This window comes from Salminus brasiliensis, chromosome 9 (assembly GCF_030463535.1).
Source record: "Salminus brasiliensis chromosome 9, fSalBra1.hap2, whole genome shotgun sequence".
In the NCBI taxonomy this organism is placed as follows: Eukaryota; Metazoa; Chordata; class Actinopteri; order Characiformes; family Bryconidae; genus Salminus; species Salminus brasiliensis.
In genome coordinates this window covers 823281-843955 of record NC_132886.1, presented here as the reverse complement: position 1 = coordinate 843955, position 20675 = coordinate 823281, and the positions used below count along the sequence as shown (strand labels likewise).

The window sequence follows — 20675 nt, the reverse complement described above, 5'->3', positions numbered from 1 at the left end:
TTGTGGTGGACACAGTGGGATTTGGCCTTTGCCCAGTGAACACACAGTGGCATTGCTGAGGCGCCTGGGGAGCAACCGTGGCAGCTTGTCGAGCCCGGGTATCAAACCCACAACCCTGGTGCTGTAACCGCTGAGCCACCACTGCCTGTAAGCACCTGGAGCTCCGCTTAGTGATTTCTCAAATACTGAAACTGTCTTCAATGGAAAAGGTGGCTGAAAAGCTGGTCGTCCAGGTGAAATCTCCTATACTGGTTAACCAGTTTGGACCTTGAACAGCATCAGGTATGTTTTAGTTTGAGTTTGATGGACTAACCAGCTTGACTAACATGACAAAGCTGACGTCAAGCTTGTCATGCTGATTTTCATTAACTGGTTGACCTGTTTGGTAAAGCTGGTCATGCTGGTAAACCAGTGTAGCCATGCTGTTGGACCAGCTTGGACATACATGTAGACCATCACCAAGATTAGTAAATTTAGATTAAAGCAGATCAATCAGTGTGGATTTCTTGAGCTTAGCTAACATGTCCATATGGGTAGTCAGCCTAACTGGGAACCAAATATTTTGTCCTTGGGGTTCCATGTTGGTCCCACATATGCATGCCCACCTGGGTCAGTGATGGGACCAAGAGGGGTTAAACCTGGACCCCATCTGAGTTGTACACTGCATATGGGGCCTAGATGGGACTCTTGTGAGATAACAATGGGGGTCCATTTGGGGAGCTAAACTGGGTCCCAGTAAGAACGTGTATAAGCCCACCTGGAACCCACCCAGCCCATGTTCCACCCATGGGAGCCCTAAAAGAACATGTTGGCTGGTGTTTTATTATAATGTGAAATGACTTTATAAGGCCTACTCTGTCATTTTTCTTGATGTGAAACTCAAACTTTTACAAGCTGAAGAACCAAGATGATGAAGATTTCACCACCCAGGAGGACTCTTACCAGTGTTGACTTCATGAACACTGCATAACTGCAGGAGATGGTGTGAGCGACTTCTCAGTAGACCAATCAGAGCAACCTTATAGACCAACCTGCTGCATGGGGCGGGGTTTAGAAGGGACGCCCCAGTTCCGCTGCTCCATCGTCCTGCGGTTTCAGCGTGAAACCCTCCTAGACGCCAGGTGGTGGAGCCTGCTCTGTAGCTCTGGAGCTGGTTCTCCACCCCCATACAGTGGAGAAGAAGATCTGATCAGCATTCTGGAGGTAAAGAGCCCATAAACACCCTTTAACCTTGTTTACATTGTGTTTTAATGGACTTTCTAGAGAAACGCTGGACTGGGCAGACAGAGCAGACAGAGCAGCTGCAGGGTTGAAACACTGCAGTGTTTCCCTGGTTGGGTTTGGAAAATGTGTCGCAATATGTCTGTGTTTTATTTAGGATTTAAATAATAAAACTCAAAACCCGTTCATGCACATTTCGACTGGAGGTTTTTCCACAGTATTTGGTGGTGTTACCCTTTTTGCTGGGTTGCTTCCTCTGCTCTATCTGCTCCACTATCAATACATTTGTGAGGATGAAGCAACTTTTATGAACTAGAAAATAATACAATTACAATAATGGTACATTGGAATCTAAACAACGATGATGGAAGACAGTTATACTAATGCCCATTTTGCATTTTAGTGGTTTTCTGCTCTAATACTCCTGCTGAAAAATCCAGCTGAGAACATGGTTTTGCTGTTACCTGGTTTTGGTTAGTCTTTGATGGTCAGGCTCTGGACCAACATAGTGTATGTTTCTTTTGATTTTAGTCATGCTGGTCAACCAGCTTGGTGATTCTGATCATGCTAGTTGACCACAATGGTCTTGCTGATCATGCACGTCATGGCTATTACTAGGACCACAGTAGTTTCGTGTCTGTCAGTAAGAAGTTTCTGGACAATATCAGTTTCTCATCCAATTTATTTTTCCAATCAGCAAGTCCTTAATTTTGGCAGAAGTATTGATAGTGCCTATGGGGCAGCCAACCTTGCTCTCTGCCAATCACATTTGCCTCCTCCATTTACAGGACACCCCCAGTAGAGTCTTAGTCGCATGAGGTCCATTGCCATGACTTTTGAGGACCTCTAAATGTTCCAGTAAGCCAGTAAACATTGGTGCCTATCAGCAGTTACAAGTCAGCTTCATCACTGGATATATTAATGTCTGTCAGAGAAGTTTTCTCTGGTCAGAATGCTATTTTAATCAACAGGTATACTTTTGAGTAAAGACCTTCACCAACTCTCAATTCTATTGTTTAGATCATGCATCTCAGCCTTTTTAGAACAAAGGCGCTCACTGATTTCTCTTGTCCCATGATACGGAGAAGAATGCTTACCTTTAAAATGTTGTCCCCAGCCTCTGTATTAGTGCTGATCACAGATTCATACACTAAATTGCCAAAGATATTTGCTCGCCTGCCTTCGCACGCATATGATCTTAAGTGATATCCCATTCTTAATCCATATTGTTTTAATATGATGTTGAGCCACCCATTGCAGCTCTTCTGGGAAGGTTTTCCACAAGGTTTAGGAGTGTGTTTATGGGAATAAACACTGACATTGTTGTCGGACGAAAAAAGCCTGGCTCACAGTCTCCACTTTAATTCATCCCAACGGTGTTATATCGGGTTGATGTCACCACTACACCAAACTTGCTCATCTATGTTTTTATGGACCTTGCTTTGTGCACTGGTGCACAGTCATGTTAGAACAAGAAGGGGCCGTCCCTGAACTGTTCCCGCAAAGTTGGGAGCATGAAACTGAGTTCCTTTCACTGGAACTAAGAACCCAACTCCTGAAAAACAACGTCACACCATAATCCCACCTCCACCAAACTATACACTTGGCAAACTTTACACAATGGAATCAGACAAGTACCGTTCTCCTGGCAACCGCCAAACCCAGACTCGTCCATTGGATTGCCAGAAGTAGAAGCATGATTCGGCACATCATATTCCAAGTCAAGTGGGTTTTATTGTCATTTCAACTACATACAGAGTACACAGTGAAACGAAACAATGTTCCTCCAGGACCATGGTGCAACATAGACACAGTGCATACAAAACACAAGCGCAACACAATACAAGTGTGGACAGACAACACAACACAGTACAGACAGAACACAACACAGTACAGACAGAATAATAAATAATTGGGGGTAGTGTGCAAATTATGCAGTGTGTAATAAATATTGTGTCCAGTGAGGCAGTAATTCCTTATGGGTCAGTGGCATTTCTAAAAGAGAGTTATGAGTTTCAGTGATGATGTACAGTTTTATTAAATGTCTCTCAGTTTGTCTTTCTTTTTTTTTTGCATCATAAGTAATGTAAATATATTTTGTTTCTTTTTGTTCTCCAGAAATGAATGATGTCCCTGAGGCAAGTCTTCTTCTGCTTATAAGCATTACCTACTAGAAAGGGGCATCCAAAATGAGCTCTAGTATTCGGCAGAAGTCCTCTGTCCATACTGATGCATCTGACAGGCAAATGCTGAATAAAAATAGCAAAAGGAAACATCACCAATGCTCAGAGTGTGGGAATAGTTTTAACCAAAAAAGTAACCTTCAACGACACCAGTGGCAACAGCACAAAGTCGGAAAGCTGCATCCGTGCTCAGACTGTGGGAAGAGTTTTAATATTGAGAGTAATCTCAAAACACACCAGCGTATTCACAAGGCAGAGAAACCGTATCACTGCTCAGACTGTGGAAAGAGTTTTCGAGAAAGAGGTACTCTCCGAGTACACCAGCGCATCCACACAGCAGAGAAACCGTATCACTGCCCTGAGTGTGGAAAGAGTTTTACTCAGCATTGTAGTCTACAACGCCACCAACGCATTCACACAGGAGAGAAACCTTATTGGTGCTCAGATTGTGGGAAGAGTTTTAGTCAACAGAATAATCTTAAATTGCACAAACGTATTCACACTGGAGAGAAGCCCTGTTACTGTTCATACTGTGGAAACAGTTTTAGAGACCGAGGTACTCTCATAAAACACCAGCGCATTCACACCGGAGAGAAACCTTATCACTGTTCCGAGTGTGGGAACCGTTTTACTAGTCGGAGTACTCTCCAGGCTCATCAGCGCATTCACACTGGAGTGAAACCGTTTCACTGCTCAGACTGTGGAAAGAGTTTTAATCGTCATGGTAATCTTCTACTCCACCAGCGCATTCACACTGGAGAGAAACCATATTACTGCTCAGACTGTGAGAAGAGTTTCAGATATTCAAGTACTTTAAAGACACATAAATGCATTACAAAGAAGGCAGAAACGTACAACATATGTTTGTCAGAAAGCAGCTGTTAAGAGATGGGCCTGAGTGCACCTTTTTGATGAGGTGTTTTGAAATCATACAAAACATCTTACTAAGGTACACGTGCATACATAAGTTCGGAGAACGTCAGCATCTCCTTACTTAAAACAGCATGATGGGTGTTGAGGACCCTGCACCATTCCTAACTAATTAAAAGATACACTGTATGGACAAAAGTATGAAAAAAGCATCCTGCTTTTGTTGGCATAACTGTCTCTACTGTCCAGGGAAGACGGCTTTCTACTAGATTTTGGAGAATTGCTGTGAGGATTTGAGTGCATTCATTAGTGTTACTGAGGCCAGGATGTTGGATGATCACCACCCCATCTTATCCACAACTCCCTAACTCATCCCAAAAGCACTCCTTATTCTAGAGAACATAGTTCCACTTTATACCCCTTTATCCCACACCTGACTTTAGGCAGCATTAATTTTAATGAACTCTGCTAATAATTGATGTACTCCTTGCTGCCCACACCAAGCAGAAATGAATAAACTGGGTTCCCATTAATGTTTTTTTTTTTTTTTGGAAATGCCTGTAACAGAAAGATGCTGGATTATATTATGTATTCTAATATTATATCATTATTATATATTTATAATTACTAAATATATAAGACAAAAAGACAGTTGTGTTATGGTTCTGCGAGAGAGGGGACTACAAACAAGTTGCATTGGTCTGAATATTGTAATATATATATATATGCAGTGAGTAAAGTTGCAGTGTCTGTAGACTGTAAAACACAGTGTCCATAGACCTGGAGAGATGGATTTTGACTTCATGAAGGCTGCATAACTGCTGGAGGGGATATGAGCGATGTCTCCGCTGACTAATCAAGAGGCTGCTCTTGGGACCTCCTAGCACAGGGGGCGGGGTTAAAAGGGGACGGTCCCAACTCCGCCACTCTTTCGTCACGTGATTCCAGTGTGAAACCCCCTGCAGGCCAGGTGGTGGCGCCTGTCTGGTAAACTGGTTCTCCAACTCCCACACAGTGGAGAAGAAGATCTGATCAGCAGTCTGAAGGTAACGAGCTCGTAAACACTCTTAATACAGTTTACGGTGTTTTAATGAACCTCGAGAGAAACGATGAGATTCTTTATGGTCAGCAGGCTGTAAATGACCAGCCTTACTCCAGACTGGCTGGACCAGCTGTAGGTTTGGTTGGTGGACTGTTTCCTGGTTGGGTTTGGTAAACGTGTGGCGTTTTGTTCGGTGGTTTATTTAGGATTTACAACCATAAAACCCTCAGAAAATCTGTCAGTTGGTTCATATGTAATGGATGTAATGATCTCCTGGACGATCAAAGAGCTTGTATAGCTTTAAGGCTACTTTCCCACGGTGGTTCCTGTGCGCTGCCTTTGTCTGCTGGGCTGCTGGTCTTCCTCGGCTCTGTCCCCGCCTGTGGCCATGAAGCAACTTTTAATGAACCAGTAAGAAAGTAATGTGGTAGATGGGAACAGACAGCTGGAAGCACTTGAGGTTTGGTGTGGTGGAGCTGAAATGTGTAGGACAGGAGATATTCCAGGACTGGGCTCTAATAACTGTTCAGTCAGTCAGGTTCCTGAACCACAGAGATGGACCCATTGGGATGGATAAAGGACAGGCCTGTGAATGAGAAGGCACTCTCTCTCTCCAGGGGTCTCATTTGTAAACAGGACCCTGCTGAGAAAACCTGCCTGACCAGCTAAAGATGGTCAAGCTGGTCAAACTGGTTGACCAGCTTAGCTCTTGGGAAGAATAGGGTATGTAAATTTTAGTTTGATGGTTTAGCTGGTCTACCAAACTGGTCAATTAGCTTTACCAAACTACCCAACCAGTATGACCATCTCAGTCACGTTGGTATTGCTGGTAGACCAGTCCGTCTATCAGGCTCAACTGAACTAAACTTTTCAACCAGCTAGACCATCAGTCTTATCAGCTTAGACAAACATCAGCTAGAGCTAAATTTTACAGTGCATATCATATAATGCTAATTCAAGTTTAATGTCTCACTTCTATGATAATCTATCAAATATAACATGTATTTATTTGCACATTTATCTTAACAAAGCAAACCAGTAATCAAACTAGTGTATTATTATTTCTTCCAGCTTGTACGTATAATTATTTTACAACAGTGATGGCAAGGGATTATGGATTGTCAATAACACCCATTTGCTGGAAATGACACTTTCTGGCTGCTTTAAGACACACCTGATTTTGATTACTAATGAATGGAAAGGTATTAGTCTCAAAATTAAGGTGTTGATTTTAATGTCCATTTGTCCCTGTTTTATTCTCTCAGTGATACCCAGCCCTACCGGGAACTCCTTCATATTCATCAAACCATATTTAATGGTGTTTCTCTCTACAGGTTCGAAGTGTCCTGCTCCCAGGATTCCTGTTGTTCACATGTTTGTGCTCTTTTACTAAAAACACAGAGGTGAGTGTGTCATGTATTCACATTTGTAATAAACAAAAAAAATAAACTGTAGATGAAAACGCTCAGTTACTTTATATCTGATTAGCATATTTATATAATATAAATAGTAGTGCATGTGCAAAAGCCTCAGAACTTGTTAGGTCTTGTTTGGCTCATTAGAACTGGATAGGCAAGTCAATAATTGCCACTAGTAATTTTCATAGGATGACAGTTCTAGAGTGTAATACATTCAGTTCCAGAGCTTAATAAAACCTTAACGCTTAATAATCTTTGGCTTCTCTAAGAAGAGGGTTTAAAAAGGTTTTTAGAGACAAAAATGCTGAAAAGAAAATGTACTTTAGGACTAGACTCAATCCATATCTGGAAATTAAGGGGTATCATGTAGTCCTGGAATACACAACAGTTTGAATGGAAATTTTCGTGTGTGGGTGTGGGTGTGGGTGAGGTAAGGTAAAGTTACTGGACCTCCAAGTGAATACTGCCATACGTCCATGATTCCACCAGCACCCACATACTCTACCCGGGTATGGACACCTGTGGGTTTGGATTAGTTACCGCACTGCCCAGTGGAAAAACATTGCATCCCAGTTTGATGTACACCACAAGGTGTAGCTCTTTTCACTGATAACTAACTGTCTAGACGTGGATTGTGGTTGATTATAGTGTAGTCGGTAACATTACTACCTTTCATAGGATGGACAACCACACCCCTCTACACCAGTAAGAGTTATTGGGTTAGACTTGGATTAGAGGTCTTGGCTTAACTGTGCACATTCCCACTTGTGTAACATGATTCACATGTAAAACCTTACATTGTTTTCTTCCCACCAATGTAAGGTGAAACACCTGCTCCTTTTCTGAACTTGTGACAAATGGGTGTTTTAAGGCCTGCAGCTTTTCCTGGGTCGAATCCTGGGTCATGCACAATTGGTCTTGCTCTCTCAGGGTGGGAGGAGTAACAGGGTTAGGTAGTTTCATATTTTTTAATCTAATACCTCCACAGGTCTGGTGTTTAAGCAGTGCATTCTATTGGCTAAAAATAACAGTAAATTCATAGCAAACTGAATATAGATGAGTGTATTTATGTTTAAACACATTTCTGTTTCTTTTTCTCCTCCAGAAAAGTTCAAGTCCTTCTGCTTGACGTTTCCAACACGATTTGTGTTTATTTCCATGAATGCATGAGCAGATGCCAACAAGGGCTTTACTTCCCACTGCTGGAAACATTACTTATTAGATAATGGCATTCACGATGAGTGGTCCTCAACACATGTCCTCCATCCAAACTGGTACATCTGACGGACAAACCCAGAACGAGACCACCGTGAGGAAAACTCATCACTGCTCAGAGTGTAACAAGAGTTTTTCCCAGCATGGTAGTCTACTGCGCCACCTCCGCATTCACACTGGAGAGAAACCGTATCACTGCTCAGAGTGTGGGAGGAGCTTTAGCCAACAGAATAACCTACAGCTCCACCAGCGTATTCACACTGGAGAGAAACCCTTTTTCTGTTCATACTGTGGAAACCGATTTAGAGACCGAAGTACTCTCAGAAAACATGAACGCATTCATACTGGAGAGAAACCGTATCACTGTTCCGAGTGTGGGAAGAGTTTTAGTATTCGGAGTACTCTCCAGGCTCACCAACGCATTCACACTGGAGTGAAACCATTTCACTGCTCAGACTGTGGGAGGAGTTTTAATCACCATGGTAATTTCCTTTTACACCAGCGCATTCACACTGGAGAGAAACCGTATTACTGCTCGGAGTGTGGGAAGAGCTTCAGACATCTAAACACTTTAAAGACACACAAATGCATTAAGAAGGAGGCAGAAACCTATGAGATATGTTTGTCAGAAAGCAGCTGTTAAAATATTGGAATTCTTAGATATTAGATGTAAATTGAGTAAGGCCTTGAAGGGCCTAGAAATGAGCTTAGTCTGAAGTCGCTTACTGAAAATGATATCAAATGATATAAAAAAAAAAGCAAGAATACAGACCGTATTTTGTTCCTGCAAAGCAAAAACCTTGTATATCCATTTTTGATGTTTTTCACTTTTTTCCCATATTGTGTATGTCTTGGACTTTCCTTCAGCTTAGCCCACTTGTTTTCAACGGGTTAGGTTATGGAACTGTCAAGGGCATGCTTTGGTCATTGAACCATTTTTCTGTTTTCTGATTTTAGTGTTTTGAATGATGTTCCTGCTGGAAGATCTAACCACAGGTTTTTGGCAGATATGGATTTGTACTTAATGTTTACTGGTACTTTATGATTCTGTGTATCTCAAAGTTTTGTATTTGTTCTTTTCTTTTTATGCCAAACTCATTTTGCATGTTTTATGCCGAATAATGACCGACTGTTACTTTTAGGCCACGTTAACATTTCCAGGCTGAAGTGACTCAAAAAAAAAAAAAAAAAAAAAATTTTTTTTTTTTTGCCTTAATGCAATACAGATATTGTTTTCAGGTGGGCTCTGTGGACATGTTCAATCTGATTTTAATCAGAATCTGACTTTTTCTAATTAGATTTGAGACGCTTTCATATGTGGTCCTAAAACAGCTGTGTATCTGATCCATGGGCATGCAACATGAATGTGAATAGACTGAATTTCATGAATTTATTTTTCTGTACGTGCTTAGCGCTGTTGTCATCCACCAGCATCCTGTATCAGTCCAATGTGTTTTTTTGTTTGTTTGGTTTTTTTTTTTGGTTTTTTTTTTTGGAGTAGTCAACAGCTTCTATGCTTTACTTCTGAATTTTAAGAAATATGGACTGTTTTGGTTCAGAGCCAAATTCTTTTCACCACCTGTGTAGAGTGAGGAATGATTTATACACTTGCTGAGTACTTTAATTAGGAGCCAATACTAACACTAGGGCTTTGCTTTGCTTGGCATGGTTTCCAGACGATGTTGATAAAAGAGATGCTGATCCATGATGACATGATTTCATCGCAGAGTTCCTGCAGATCATTCAAGATAACCTTTATGTTGTCAATCTCCCATCCTCCCACATTCCCAAAAGGATTACTGGATTTAGACCGAGAGACTGGAAAGAACCACCAAAGATAGACACTGAACTCACTATCATATTCATGAAACCAGTGTAAGAGACTTCTGCTTTGTGACCTGGTGCATTATCATGCTTGAAGAAGCCATTAGAAAATGGTAAACCGTGGTCATGAAGGGATGAAGATGATCTGCAACAATAATCAAACAGTCTTTGGTGTTCAAGAAATGATTGGTATGAACTGGCCCAAAGTGTGCCAATAAAACATTCCCCACACAACATTCCCCACCAGCCTGGACTGACTAAGGCAGGTTCGGTACATGAATGTTGGCCCCAATTTCTGACCCTATCATCTGTGATCCTCAGCAAAACTTCAGACTCCTCAAAACAGGCTATGTTTCTTCAGTCTTTAACTGTCCGGTGTTGGTGAGCCTGTGCTGAGGCACTGCAGGCTTAGCTTTCTGACAGATGTGGAACTTTGCATGGTCTTCGGTTGTTGTTGCTCATCCTCCTCAAGGTTGGAGGTGTTAAATATCTGTTGCATTTGTTATATTTAAGATTATGTAATGTTGGCCTTCATGCAAATTTACACTTTCTTTCTAATGGAAACTGAATTTTCTATGGATAAAAAAAAAGATTATAATTATTGTTAGTTCTAATAAATGCACCTCATTATTTATTTGTTAGCAACTTTGTTAGTAATTGATATATCCCTTACTGACCACACCTAGAAGAAATTAATAAACTAAGTTCCACATTTCAAAATCTAATTGTCATTTCTTGTTTGTATTCTTAGCTTTAATAGTGATTTAAACATTATTACAATATGATGTAATAAAAGGCATGTAATAATGTAACCATGAAAAATGCTGACACAATAATTAACTGTGCTGATTTAAATATGACTCAGATTTGAAACCATCCATTTTCTTTTTTAATCAAGTAATATACCAACCTATTAAAATAAAAGCTTATATTTAGAATTGGGAAATGTTTGATTGTAATAAAGAACACACACTGTTGAATTATGGTGTTATTATATATAGTGCATATTTATACTCTAAAAATATACCAGTTTGTTCACACAGGTGAGAAACCATATTACTGCTTAGACTGTGGGAAGAGTTTAAGTGTGCAAAGTAGTTTAACATAACATCAACTCATTCTCACTAGAGAGAAACCGTATTGGTTCTCAGACTGGTAAAAATGTTAATCAGCAGTGTAATATCTCATACTGGAGAGAAGAGATTTGACTGTTTAGCATGTAAAGCAGAGACATATAACAATATTTGTCAGGACATAGTTGTTAATACAATAAATAAGTTTGAAAAGTTTGAAAGTTTACAAAGTACTACTATTTACCTACACACTGTTGTGGAACCCATTCTAAATAACTACAGGATGTGCTAAGAGCTACAGTTTATATCAGAGAAGTTCCCACTAAGTTACTAAGTTATCCACTTAGGAACCATGTTGAAGAATCCCAAAAGTTCTTAAATACACTTCTGAGAGCATTGAGAAATGTTTAAATTCTTGGAGAAGCCCCTATGTTCTTGGAGTAATCTAGACGTTCTAATCTAGGAAGGTTTAACCAACACAGGAGTGGTGTTGCACCATGCCACTGTGCAGCATTGCTTACACAAACATAATCTGCATGGGGAAGGCCATTAGAAAGAGAAAGTTACTTGCAATCTCATAACAAAAATCTTTAAACTCTGCAGACATATCTAAATAAGCCACAGGCATTTGGGTAACAGGTGCTGTGGACTGATAAATTCAGAATAGAAGTCTTTAGGCTTTTGTTTGGAGAAAAAAGGAGCAGTATGGCGTGATTGAATTAGAGAAACATGAGCATATGAAATTGCCCTCACAGCCTCCAACATCTTTGAAAATACATGGGTAGATGTACATTCTGCAACACCTTCTCTCCTGTCCAGTAGGAGACACTTTACAGAAGTGTCAACAGTCTTGATATAAAGAAGAATATGAGAAATACAGGAGCTGCATTGATTCATGTAAGGAGCTGTTCAGTGTGTATTTACTACTCTGTCATTTTATTACAGAAATCATTTGGACAAGAATTTTCTACTAAAAGTAGGGTGCAGGATGTGTAAGCTAACATGGTAGCAGTCATCATACAGCTGGATAAGCTAATGTTAGCCATTAGCTTTTGGTTAATACTATTTTTCTTTGAAAGTGCTGTTCAAGTAAACAGGGCCAGGTAGGTCCCAAAGTTTCATGCAAGTGAAATCAATTTGAAAACATGGACTGGTGTAGTTCTGCTATATTCTTGTACCATCTTGCCCATCCACCAACAAATTTTACATTATTTTTAAGTCAGACTGTGGTGGTCAAAGCTTCTGGTTTGATGTTTGGTGAATGGTTAGATATAAGCAAAAAGATAATATAATGATAAATCAAGAATGTATGATATATTAGCTCAAAAATCTGTTAGTCCTAGGGCCATACAAACCAACTGATTAAACAAGTGTAGTCCAGCTTGTTTGGAATTAAAACCTGCAGCCACAATGGATTTCCATATTCTATCATAAACTGCCTTTCTGATAAAAAAGCTCCATGCTACGAAATCATCCAAACTAACATCGGCCCTGTCTGCCTTTATCAAGCTAGAATCACCTTTTCTATGAAACACTCTTATGTAATATTAAGCAGATTATTTTGCTGCACATCCCTGGAACAACAGATCCTCACCATGCTCTTGTAGCCTTTGTCGAAACTATCCTAGTTAGCCCAGATACAGAAGCACACACATGGATACCCAGATATCTTATTTGGTTTATATTGCAAACCAGGCTTTCCATGCAGATTTTTCCTTTTCAACATATAAAAATGTTAGACCCCCCAAATACAGCAATGGCACTGGGCAAATTATCATTCATCTGTCTAAAAAACTGATGTAACTCTGTTGTTTTGTTATTTCATATTTAGTTATAAACACATAAATACATTTTCTTTTCCATTGCAGAAATAATGTTCATCTTCCTGCACACTCCACAGAGATACTAACAAGAGAAGTCATCTCCAACAACACCAGCACATACACACCGGAGAAAAAACATATCACTGCTCAGACTGTGGGAAGACCTGCAAATTCTTTAAAAATACACAAATGCATGAAGAACGAAGCAGTAACCTATGACATATGTTTGTCAGAAGGCAGGTGTTCATATTGAGAGAACACTGGGTCCCATGGTCTTTCTCTATAATGTCAGTTGAATGTCTATATGACTAAGCTCATATGGAGCCAGTGTAAATTGCAAACTAGGCTAGATTGTATTTAATATTGCATGTAATTTCATTTTGTTGGTTTTGGTCTATGCTATGCACCTGTACTGGTTTCTGAGTGTATATTTATGGGTTCAAGATGGGCTTTCTGGTGGAGAAAGACTGGTGGAGAATGGGTCCCAGTAAAATGCAAGGACAAACCCATTCAGAGCCCATGCCCACCTGGAACCCATCTAGTCCACGTTCCACCCATGTGACCAGCTCCCCAGCGGGAGAGATAGGAGTGCTCTGACAGGGCAATTATTTCAATCTATGGTGGAGAGGCTGCAGCTGACCTGGGACGTGTATGCTTTTGGAGAAAGACAAGGATTTCTCCTTAGCACTCTGGGACAGCACCCTGAGCAACCTCATTGATATTGCTACCTGGTGCTTGAGAGAGAACCATTAAGTTGGTATCACCTTGCTCTACCCTGCTTCCCTGTGGTCGGGAGAGCACCACTAAGCCATTTGGTGGTAGACACAAGACCTCACCTCATCTTCGTTCCCAGTGATTGTGCTCTACAGAGCACTGGAAAAAGCAATATATGCAGGGTTTCCCCTCTGATCAAGAACAACTGAGCAGAATCAAAGGAGAAGCCAGGAGGACAGAGACTTGTGGTCTTTTAAGAAGCCTATCAAGGGGAACTGAATAATTACATTTTTAGTAATTCTAGGCAGCCTACAGTATACTGTACCTCACTTTCATTTTGTTGCAAATGATGCTTTAATAAATGTTTACACTTTAAATTTTGAATGGTCTTTTCCTTTTCATCTTTGAGCCTGAAAGATCTGATCTAATCTATGGCTCAAGAGTCAGCGTGCAATTGCATGTAGTGTCACACATACTCAAACTAGAAGGAGATGCCCTCAAACACGTATTAGTATATGTTAGTATGCCTCCTAATTTATAAAATTGTGATGTGTGTTTTGTCCTCCACAAAGCATGGTGACATTGAGGTCTCACCAAACATATTGAGACACTGCTGTAAGAGATATTAGCATCAAGTAATTCAGGAAAACACATTCTGTCATTCTAATTGTTTCAATATCTATAGAATAAAATTGATCTGGAAGGAGGAGAGAAATAACCATCTATGCTTCTCCAACTCTAAACATTTTCAAATTAAATTTGTAGTAACTATATTTACCCTGCTAAAAGAAAATATAGCCTGACCATCTCAAGGTGTTTTTTTCATCTCAAGGAGTTTGATCATTTAGCTGGTCTATAAATATCTGACCATACTAGCTCAGCAGTTTGACCAGCTAAATAATGAGCTTGTTTAAGCTAGTAATTTTGACAGACATGCGGGCCCATCAAAAACAAATTACACCTACAGTATGCTGGTCATACTGTAAGAGATGGCTAACCACTTGGATGAACAGCTTTTCAGTCCCCATTTCTAAGACCATCCAAAAATCAGCAAAAACCGGTTGTCAGCTGGATTGTATTTAAAATATAACCCATTAAAATAGCATTTTTTGCATATTTTGAATTCTTGGAAACTTGCATGTGGACAGCTGGACTCACGAATTTGGTCACTTTTTGGCTCTGCTGCATACTAAAGTGTTTAACACAAGCAGGTCATTTCTGATGTTGTACCCCTGCACAAACAGCTGTTGTGAATAGACAGTAAAAGAGGACTGTAAAAATACCTTTCTTTAATTCTTTATTTCTTTAATTATCAGGGTTTTTTCTTTAATTTCCATCTTTTACTGTTTCAAAATAACAAAAAGGAAATAAAAAGAATTGGCACAAAGCAAGCGTTTAGGCACCTGCATGGTCGGTACTTAGTTACCCACCCCCTAACTCTGCTGATGTTTAGAGTGCTCTGCAGCTGCTTAGAGGAGCCCATGCCTGCTGATTGTTAAGCTGTGAAGATATTTTCACAGTACATCACTATCAATATATAAAGACACTGAGACAAAATGCACCAATAGTGGTAAATGGTTAAAAAGCTATGCAATAAATCTCAGTATACTATTTATCTGTAAAACTGACTGCAATACATACCGTTAAATACAACTAAATATGCTGTTCTAATGAAACATGCAGTCAATAAGTCTTTTGAAAGCACTGATATCCATGTATATACACACATAAAATAAAAAACAATAAAAATCATAAAATACCATCATTATGCTGTCTACCTCTACATTTATTTCAATATAGGGAACGTTAAGACTGGCAAACACATTACAAAGGTTTCTGCTGCACTCTTCTTGCATTTGTGTTTCCTGAGGGTACTCGAATCACTGAAGCTTTTCCCACACTCTGAGCAGTGATACGTTTTTTCTCCAGTGTGAATGCTCTGGTGTGTTTGGAAATTACTCTGCTGAGTAAAACTTTTCCCACAGTCTGAGCAATGATATGGTTGCTCTCCAATGTGAATGCACTGGTGTACTCTGAGACCACTCTGTATAGTAAAACTCTTCCCACAGTCTGAGCAGTGATACGGTTTCTCTCCAGTGTGAATGTATAGTGAATCTATAGCAGAATACTGCCCAAACTTGCCTCACAATCATATGTCAACTAGAAGATGTGAAGAATCTGCAGTTCATTTTCAAGAGAAAATGCTTTGGATGGACAAAATATAACACAAACTTAGCTCTATCTACATGTGACACTTACTACATTTTTAAAGATGCTTCTTGACTGTTTACACACTGAGATATTTAATATGACACAGTTCCAACACATGATCTTAGATTCTTCAAACTGTGGACCTCACTACCTTTTACAATTAGGCAGTTAAGTTCAATACACCTTTAATAACTTTGACATAGAGACAATTTATTGATAATGAAACCAGGATTAGTTTTCAACTAAAAGGTTTTATACCAGGTTAGGGAATTGCAGGGAAAATGTGCATGTACTAGAGTTGTGCTTAGGCATGGACAAACCCAAAGCCCAAGATATACATGTCTTCCTAACAGTAAATTAAACCCTGGCCAAATATAATTTTTTTAAAGTCTGCTTCCATGTTCGCATACACATTCAGTATCCTACTTCTCAAAAAACAGTGTATTGAACATCTCCTTACTTTCAGTAGATCAGCTCCTGCTTCCCTTTATCCAAAACAGAAGCTCCCTGTCAGTCCTCTGGAGTAAGGAAAACAGTGGTCTTTTGTTTCTTATGAACTTTCTGCTGGTTGGAAACACAGTTGTTTAGTGCATTGCTGCCAACTACTGGACTTCAATTTGTTCTATTTGGAGTATAACATACTATCCATTTCGGTTAACTGACATTTTTTAGTTCCATTAGGACCTGAGGGAACAGCTCCTGAAAACACGCTGAAATTTTCTTATACTGGACATCAATTTTATATTCAAGCTGCTTAGAGAAGGGCATGGCTGCTAATTGTTAGAATAAAGTTTGTATGTAAAAACATGTTCACAATACATACACTGCTGCACTCTTTATTTGTGTTTTGTTAAAGTACTTAAATGAATGAAGCTCCTCCCATATTCTGAGCAGTAATAAAGTTTTCAAGATCAATGTCAATGTTATTGTCAAAACTGCAATATGTACAGGAGACACACAGGATTGAAATTGCATTACTCCCAGACCCATGGTGCAACAATAAACATCAATATTTAAATACACATTAAACATTAAATAACACCAATAATATAATGGTATTCTACTAATTTATAAGAATGTAAGTGTATAAATACATAGATAGAGGTCTTTGACATTGACATCACATGAAAAGTGTCATATGCAGCAGATTAGAAATTGAGTTGTGTGTTATTGATGTGCAGGATCTAAGTTTAAATGCGCTGGAGGGTCTTGTGGAAAGGAGGCAGTGCAAGGGCTGGACCACACAGTGATGCAGCTGGTCAGGATGGCACTTCTGTAGAAAGTGTACATGATGGTGGTAAGGGCTCTGGCTCTTCTCAGCTTGTGAAGGAAGCAGAGGAGTTGGTAAGCTTTCCTGGCCAGTGATGTGTAGTTGTTGCTCCAGGACACGTTCTCTGAGATGTGCTCTCCCAAGAACTGGGTCCTGCTCACTCTTTCCACCGCAGTACTGTTGATGGTCAGAGGACCATGCTGGGTGTGCATTTTCCTGAAGTCCACAAAAACCTTGTGATTGTTTTGTCCACACCACAGCCAGTTGGTTCACCTTGTTTCTGTAGTTTGTCTCATCATTGTTGCTGAGGAGACATTTTCACTCCTGTGTGAATTTGCTGGTGTATTTGGAGATTATTTTGTTGAGTATAACTCTTCCCACAATTTGAGTGGTGATATGTTTTTTCTCCAGTGTGAATGCGCTGGTGTCTTATTAGACTACTACTCTTCTTAAAACTCTTCTCACAGTCTGAGCATCAATATGGTGTTTCTCCTGTGTGAATGAGATGGTGTAATTGTAGAGCTGTCAGTACATTAAAACCTTTTCCACAATCTGAACAGTAATATGATTGTGACAGTGATGTGCTATAATGATGTAATTTGAGATGACCTGTACGGTAAACCTCTAGCATCTGAGCACTTATACTCTACAGTCTCTCATCTGTGTAACAAGATTCACAAGTAGGTCACTCTTGATAAGCTGTAATAATGATAATCTTGATAATGCTGTAAATATAAGTTTATTTTCACTTTTCTCACCAGGTGTTAGTGATCTGAGATGGTTTCCCCAAATGCATCCTAGCACAAAATGATTATTAGGAGAACCTTACATTTAAAACACCTTTGGGAAACCAAAAACTGACCTGTTTCTGTCAAGGTAATGAGTGATGTACTTACCAGCCAATCTAGTTGCAATATGTAACCTCCCAAGAACAGCTATTAAAGCCGGTAGTGGATTGACCGACTTGTAGCGTTGCTTTGTTCCCTGTAAATAAATAGTGATAATTTCTCTGCTAATTAATTGGCATGGTGTCAGAAGTGTTTTTTTTTTTTCATAAAGACAAAATACGTCTTCCAAAGAGCTTCAACTTCAGCCGACCCAGAGAATGTCTGACATTTACTTAAACACTAAAGTCAGGGAATATTTTGTACCAAAACAATGGGATCCACAAACGGGCCTGCTTGCAGTCTGCAAAGCAGACAAAAAACACTGAGATCTATGTTAAATGGCATATTCAAAATAAACTTATGAGAATTCAAGACAAAGAATTATCCTGGAAAAATCACATTACAAATGGCAGTGCGGATGGAGCAGCAGAAAGGGGGTGTCGCACAATAAATCATCCACCTAAAGGGGGCAGATAACAAGGCCTGCATGGATGAAGCAAAGAGAATTTGCTGCAAGAAACACAAGGAGAAATAAGATGGAGGGAGCAGAAGGTACACACCACAACCAGGAAAAAAGAAACAGCCCAGCCACAAACACTGTTTGTAGATGACACAATAAAAGGGGGCATTTGGAAGGAGCATGCTTTTTAAGAATGGTCCTAGAAGTAGCCAAACACAAGGTGGGGTCAAGATGTAAACAGGTTCAGATGCTACAATAATTATTGCAAATATGTTTGCAGCTATCAAACAACGTTCTACAAAGATCAGACATTGTGCTGAACAGCCCGGGGAAAGCTAGACTGCTTAGGCCAGCTGAGCACTAATGCAGTGTACTAGAGATGTGCCTAGTCTGGAGTGAACAGATTAGTACAGCTTTCAAAAAACATAAAACAAATAAACAGAGCCTGTTAAAATAAGGTTGTAGCAAGGCCATATTCTGTACACACTGCAAGAAGTGTACCTTTACCACAGTTAAAGGTTGAAGCACATCTTCAAATGATGAAAAAAAGTAGACTCCTTAAGAAAGTAACAACTATCAGAATGGTTTGCACCACAGTCCCAGTGATGATGCCATTCGGACAAGTAAGAATCTGTATAGAATTCAATAAGCTGAATCAAAGTGCAAAACAAAATGGTTCATTCTACCAACAACAGATCCTGCCAAAGTTGGAATATAACATACTATACATGTACAGTGGAATAAAAAAAAGTTTGGGCACCTTATATTATATATATATATTTAATATTGTTTCATATTTTAGGCAAGATGACATGTTTTATATAAAATGTTACAGTTTTATAATAACAAGAAATGAAAAGGGTCCAAAGTAAAATTTAGATCTGCACTGATTTTTTTGGTCTAACCACAGATTTTCAATGCTATTAGAGTCAAAGGGCGGTGAGGATCATGGTAAACCTTCAGCTTGTGCCTGTTGTGGTAAAACCTCAATAAGTATAGATAACACTAGATATACTAGGTGTAGGATACTCTGTATGATTATAATGCATATACAATCATATAAGTATACATGTAACAGAGAAGGTTAGAATTTCTTTTCATAAAATATTAACAGTTGCCTTTTGGCAAACATATTTCATAGTTTTCTGCCTCCTTCTTAATACATTTGTGTTTCCTTAAGGTACTTGAATGACTAAAGCTCCTCCCACACTCTGAGCAGTAATATGGTTTTTCTCCCGTGTGAATTCGCTGGTGTATTTGGAGAGTACTCTGCTGAGCAAAACTGTTCCCACAGTCTGAGCAATAGTACGGCTTTTCTCCGGTATGAATGCGTTGGTGTGCTTCAAGTGAATCTTGTTGCCTAAAACTCTTCCCACAGTCTGAGCAATGATATGGTTTTTCTCCAGTGTGAATGCGCCGGTGGCGTATTAGACTACTCTTCTTATTAAAACTCTTCTCACAGTCTGAGCACTGATACGGTTTCTCTCCTGTGTGAATAAGCTGGTGTAATCGTAGAGCTGTCAGTACTCTAAAACCTTTTCCACAATCTGAACAGTGAAATGGTTTCTCTCCAGTGTGAATGCGCTGGTGTCGCTGGAGATGACTCTTTAGAGTAAAACTCTTCCCACAGTCTGAGCAGCAATACGGTTTCTCTCCTGTGTGAATGCGCTGGTGTGATTTAAGAGTACTCTGTACATTAAAACTCTTTCCACAGTCTGAGCACTGATAGGGTTTCTCTCCTGTGTGAATGCGCTGGTGTCGTTGAAAATCATTCTTCTTATTAAAACCCTTCCCACAGTCTGAGCAGTTGTGGGTTTTTATTTTGCCTGGATGATTTGCCTGCATTTGTTTGCCAGATGAATCTGAAAAGACAGCACAGACAGTGAAAGAAGAAAGAAAATATATTTAACACTGAATGTGAAAGCAACAAACAGAGCTGGTTGGGAGAGTTAAGATTGCTATTCTACTCATTTTGAATTAAGTGGGTAAAAACCCTGCAGGCTAGGGATCAGTTGCCCAGCTGGGCAAACCCTCTACACCAATAACAGTCCTTGGGTAAGATTCACTTTGGATAAGAGCATTAGATAAAATAAAATAAAATAAATCCTGATCTGAGATGGAGTTCCCAAAACCATCTTAGCACACAGATTTTTGGCAAGATAACCTTAAATCTAAAATGCCTTTGGAAAAATGACCAGTTGTAGTGGTTGTGGGTTTCAAAAAATAAGAAACGTACCAATGAGTTGTAGCATGTTCATTGTATTAGCAGAGGCCAAGAAGCCTTTAAAAACAGTACACACAGGTTGAACATCTCCTTACTTCCAGTAGCGCTGCTTCTCTTTCTTCACAGCAGAAGCCTTCTCTCCATCTTATGGTGCAAAGAAACCAGTCTACTCCCGTTTCTTGTGGATTTTCTGCCAGTTGGAAACACAGCTATACAGTGTATTACCGCCACCTGCTGGAT

The 20675-nt window shown here is 39.6% G+C and overlaps 1 protein-coding gene and 1 pseudogene across 1 annotated transcript; one reads left to right on the top strand and one right to left on the bottom strand.

Moving 5' to 3' along the window:
- Window positions 1-1114: 1114 nt before the first annotated feature.
- On the top strand, window positions 1115-8063 carry LOC140561850 (uncharacterized). The gene is made up of 4 exons (XM_072687095.1): window positions 1115-1203; window positions 3340-5320; window positions 6651-6719; window positions 7840-8063. Exon 2 carries the CDS (start codon window positions 3411-3413, stop codon window positions 4287-4289), a length of 879 nt encoding a protein of 292 aa, XP_072543196.1. The 5' UTR covers window positions 1115-1203; window positions 3340-3410; the 3' UTR covers window positions 4290-5320; window positions 6651-6719; window positions 7840-8063.
- A 7106-nt stretch (window positions 8064-15169) lies between these two features.
- LOC140562045 (uncharacterized) overlaps window positions 15170-20675 on the bottom strand; it is an 11568-nt pseudogene continuing 6062 nt past the window's right edge.

Bases quoted from the DNA above. Each gene is read 5' to 3' on its own strand.
- LOC140561850 (XM_072687095.1), top strand. From the start codon at position 3,411: ATGAGCTCTAGTATTCGGCAGAAGTCCTCTGTCCATACTGATGCATCT.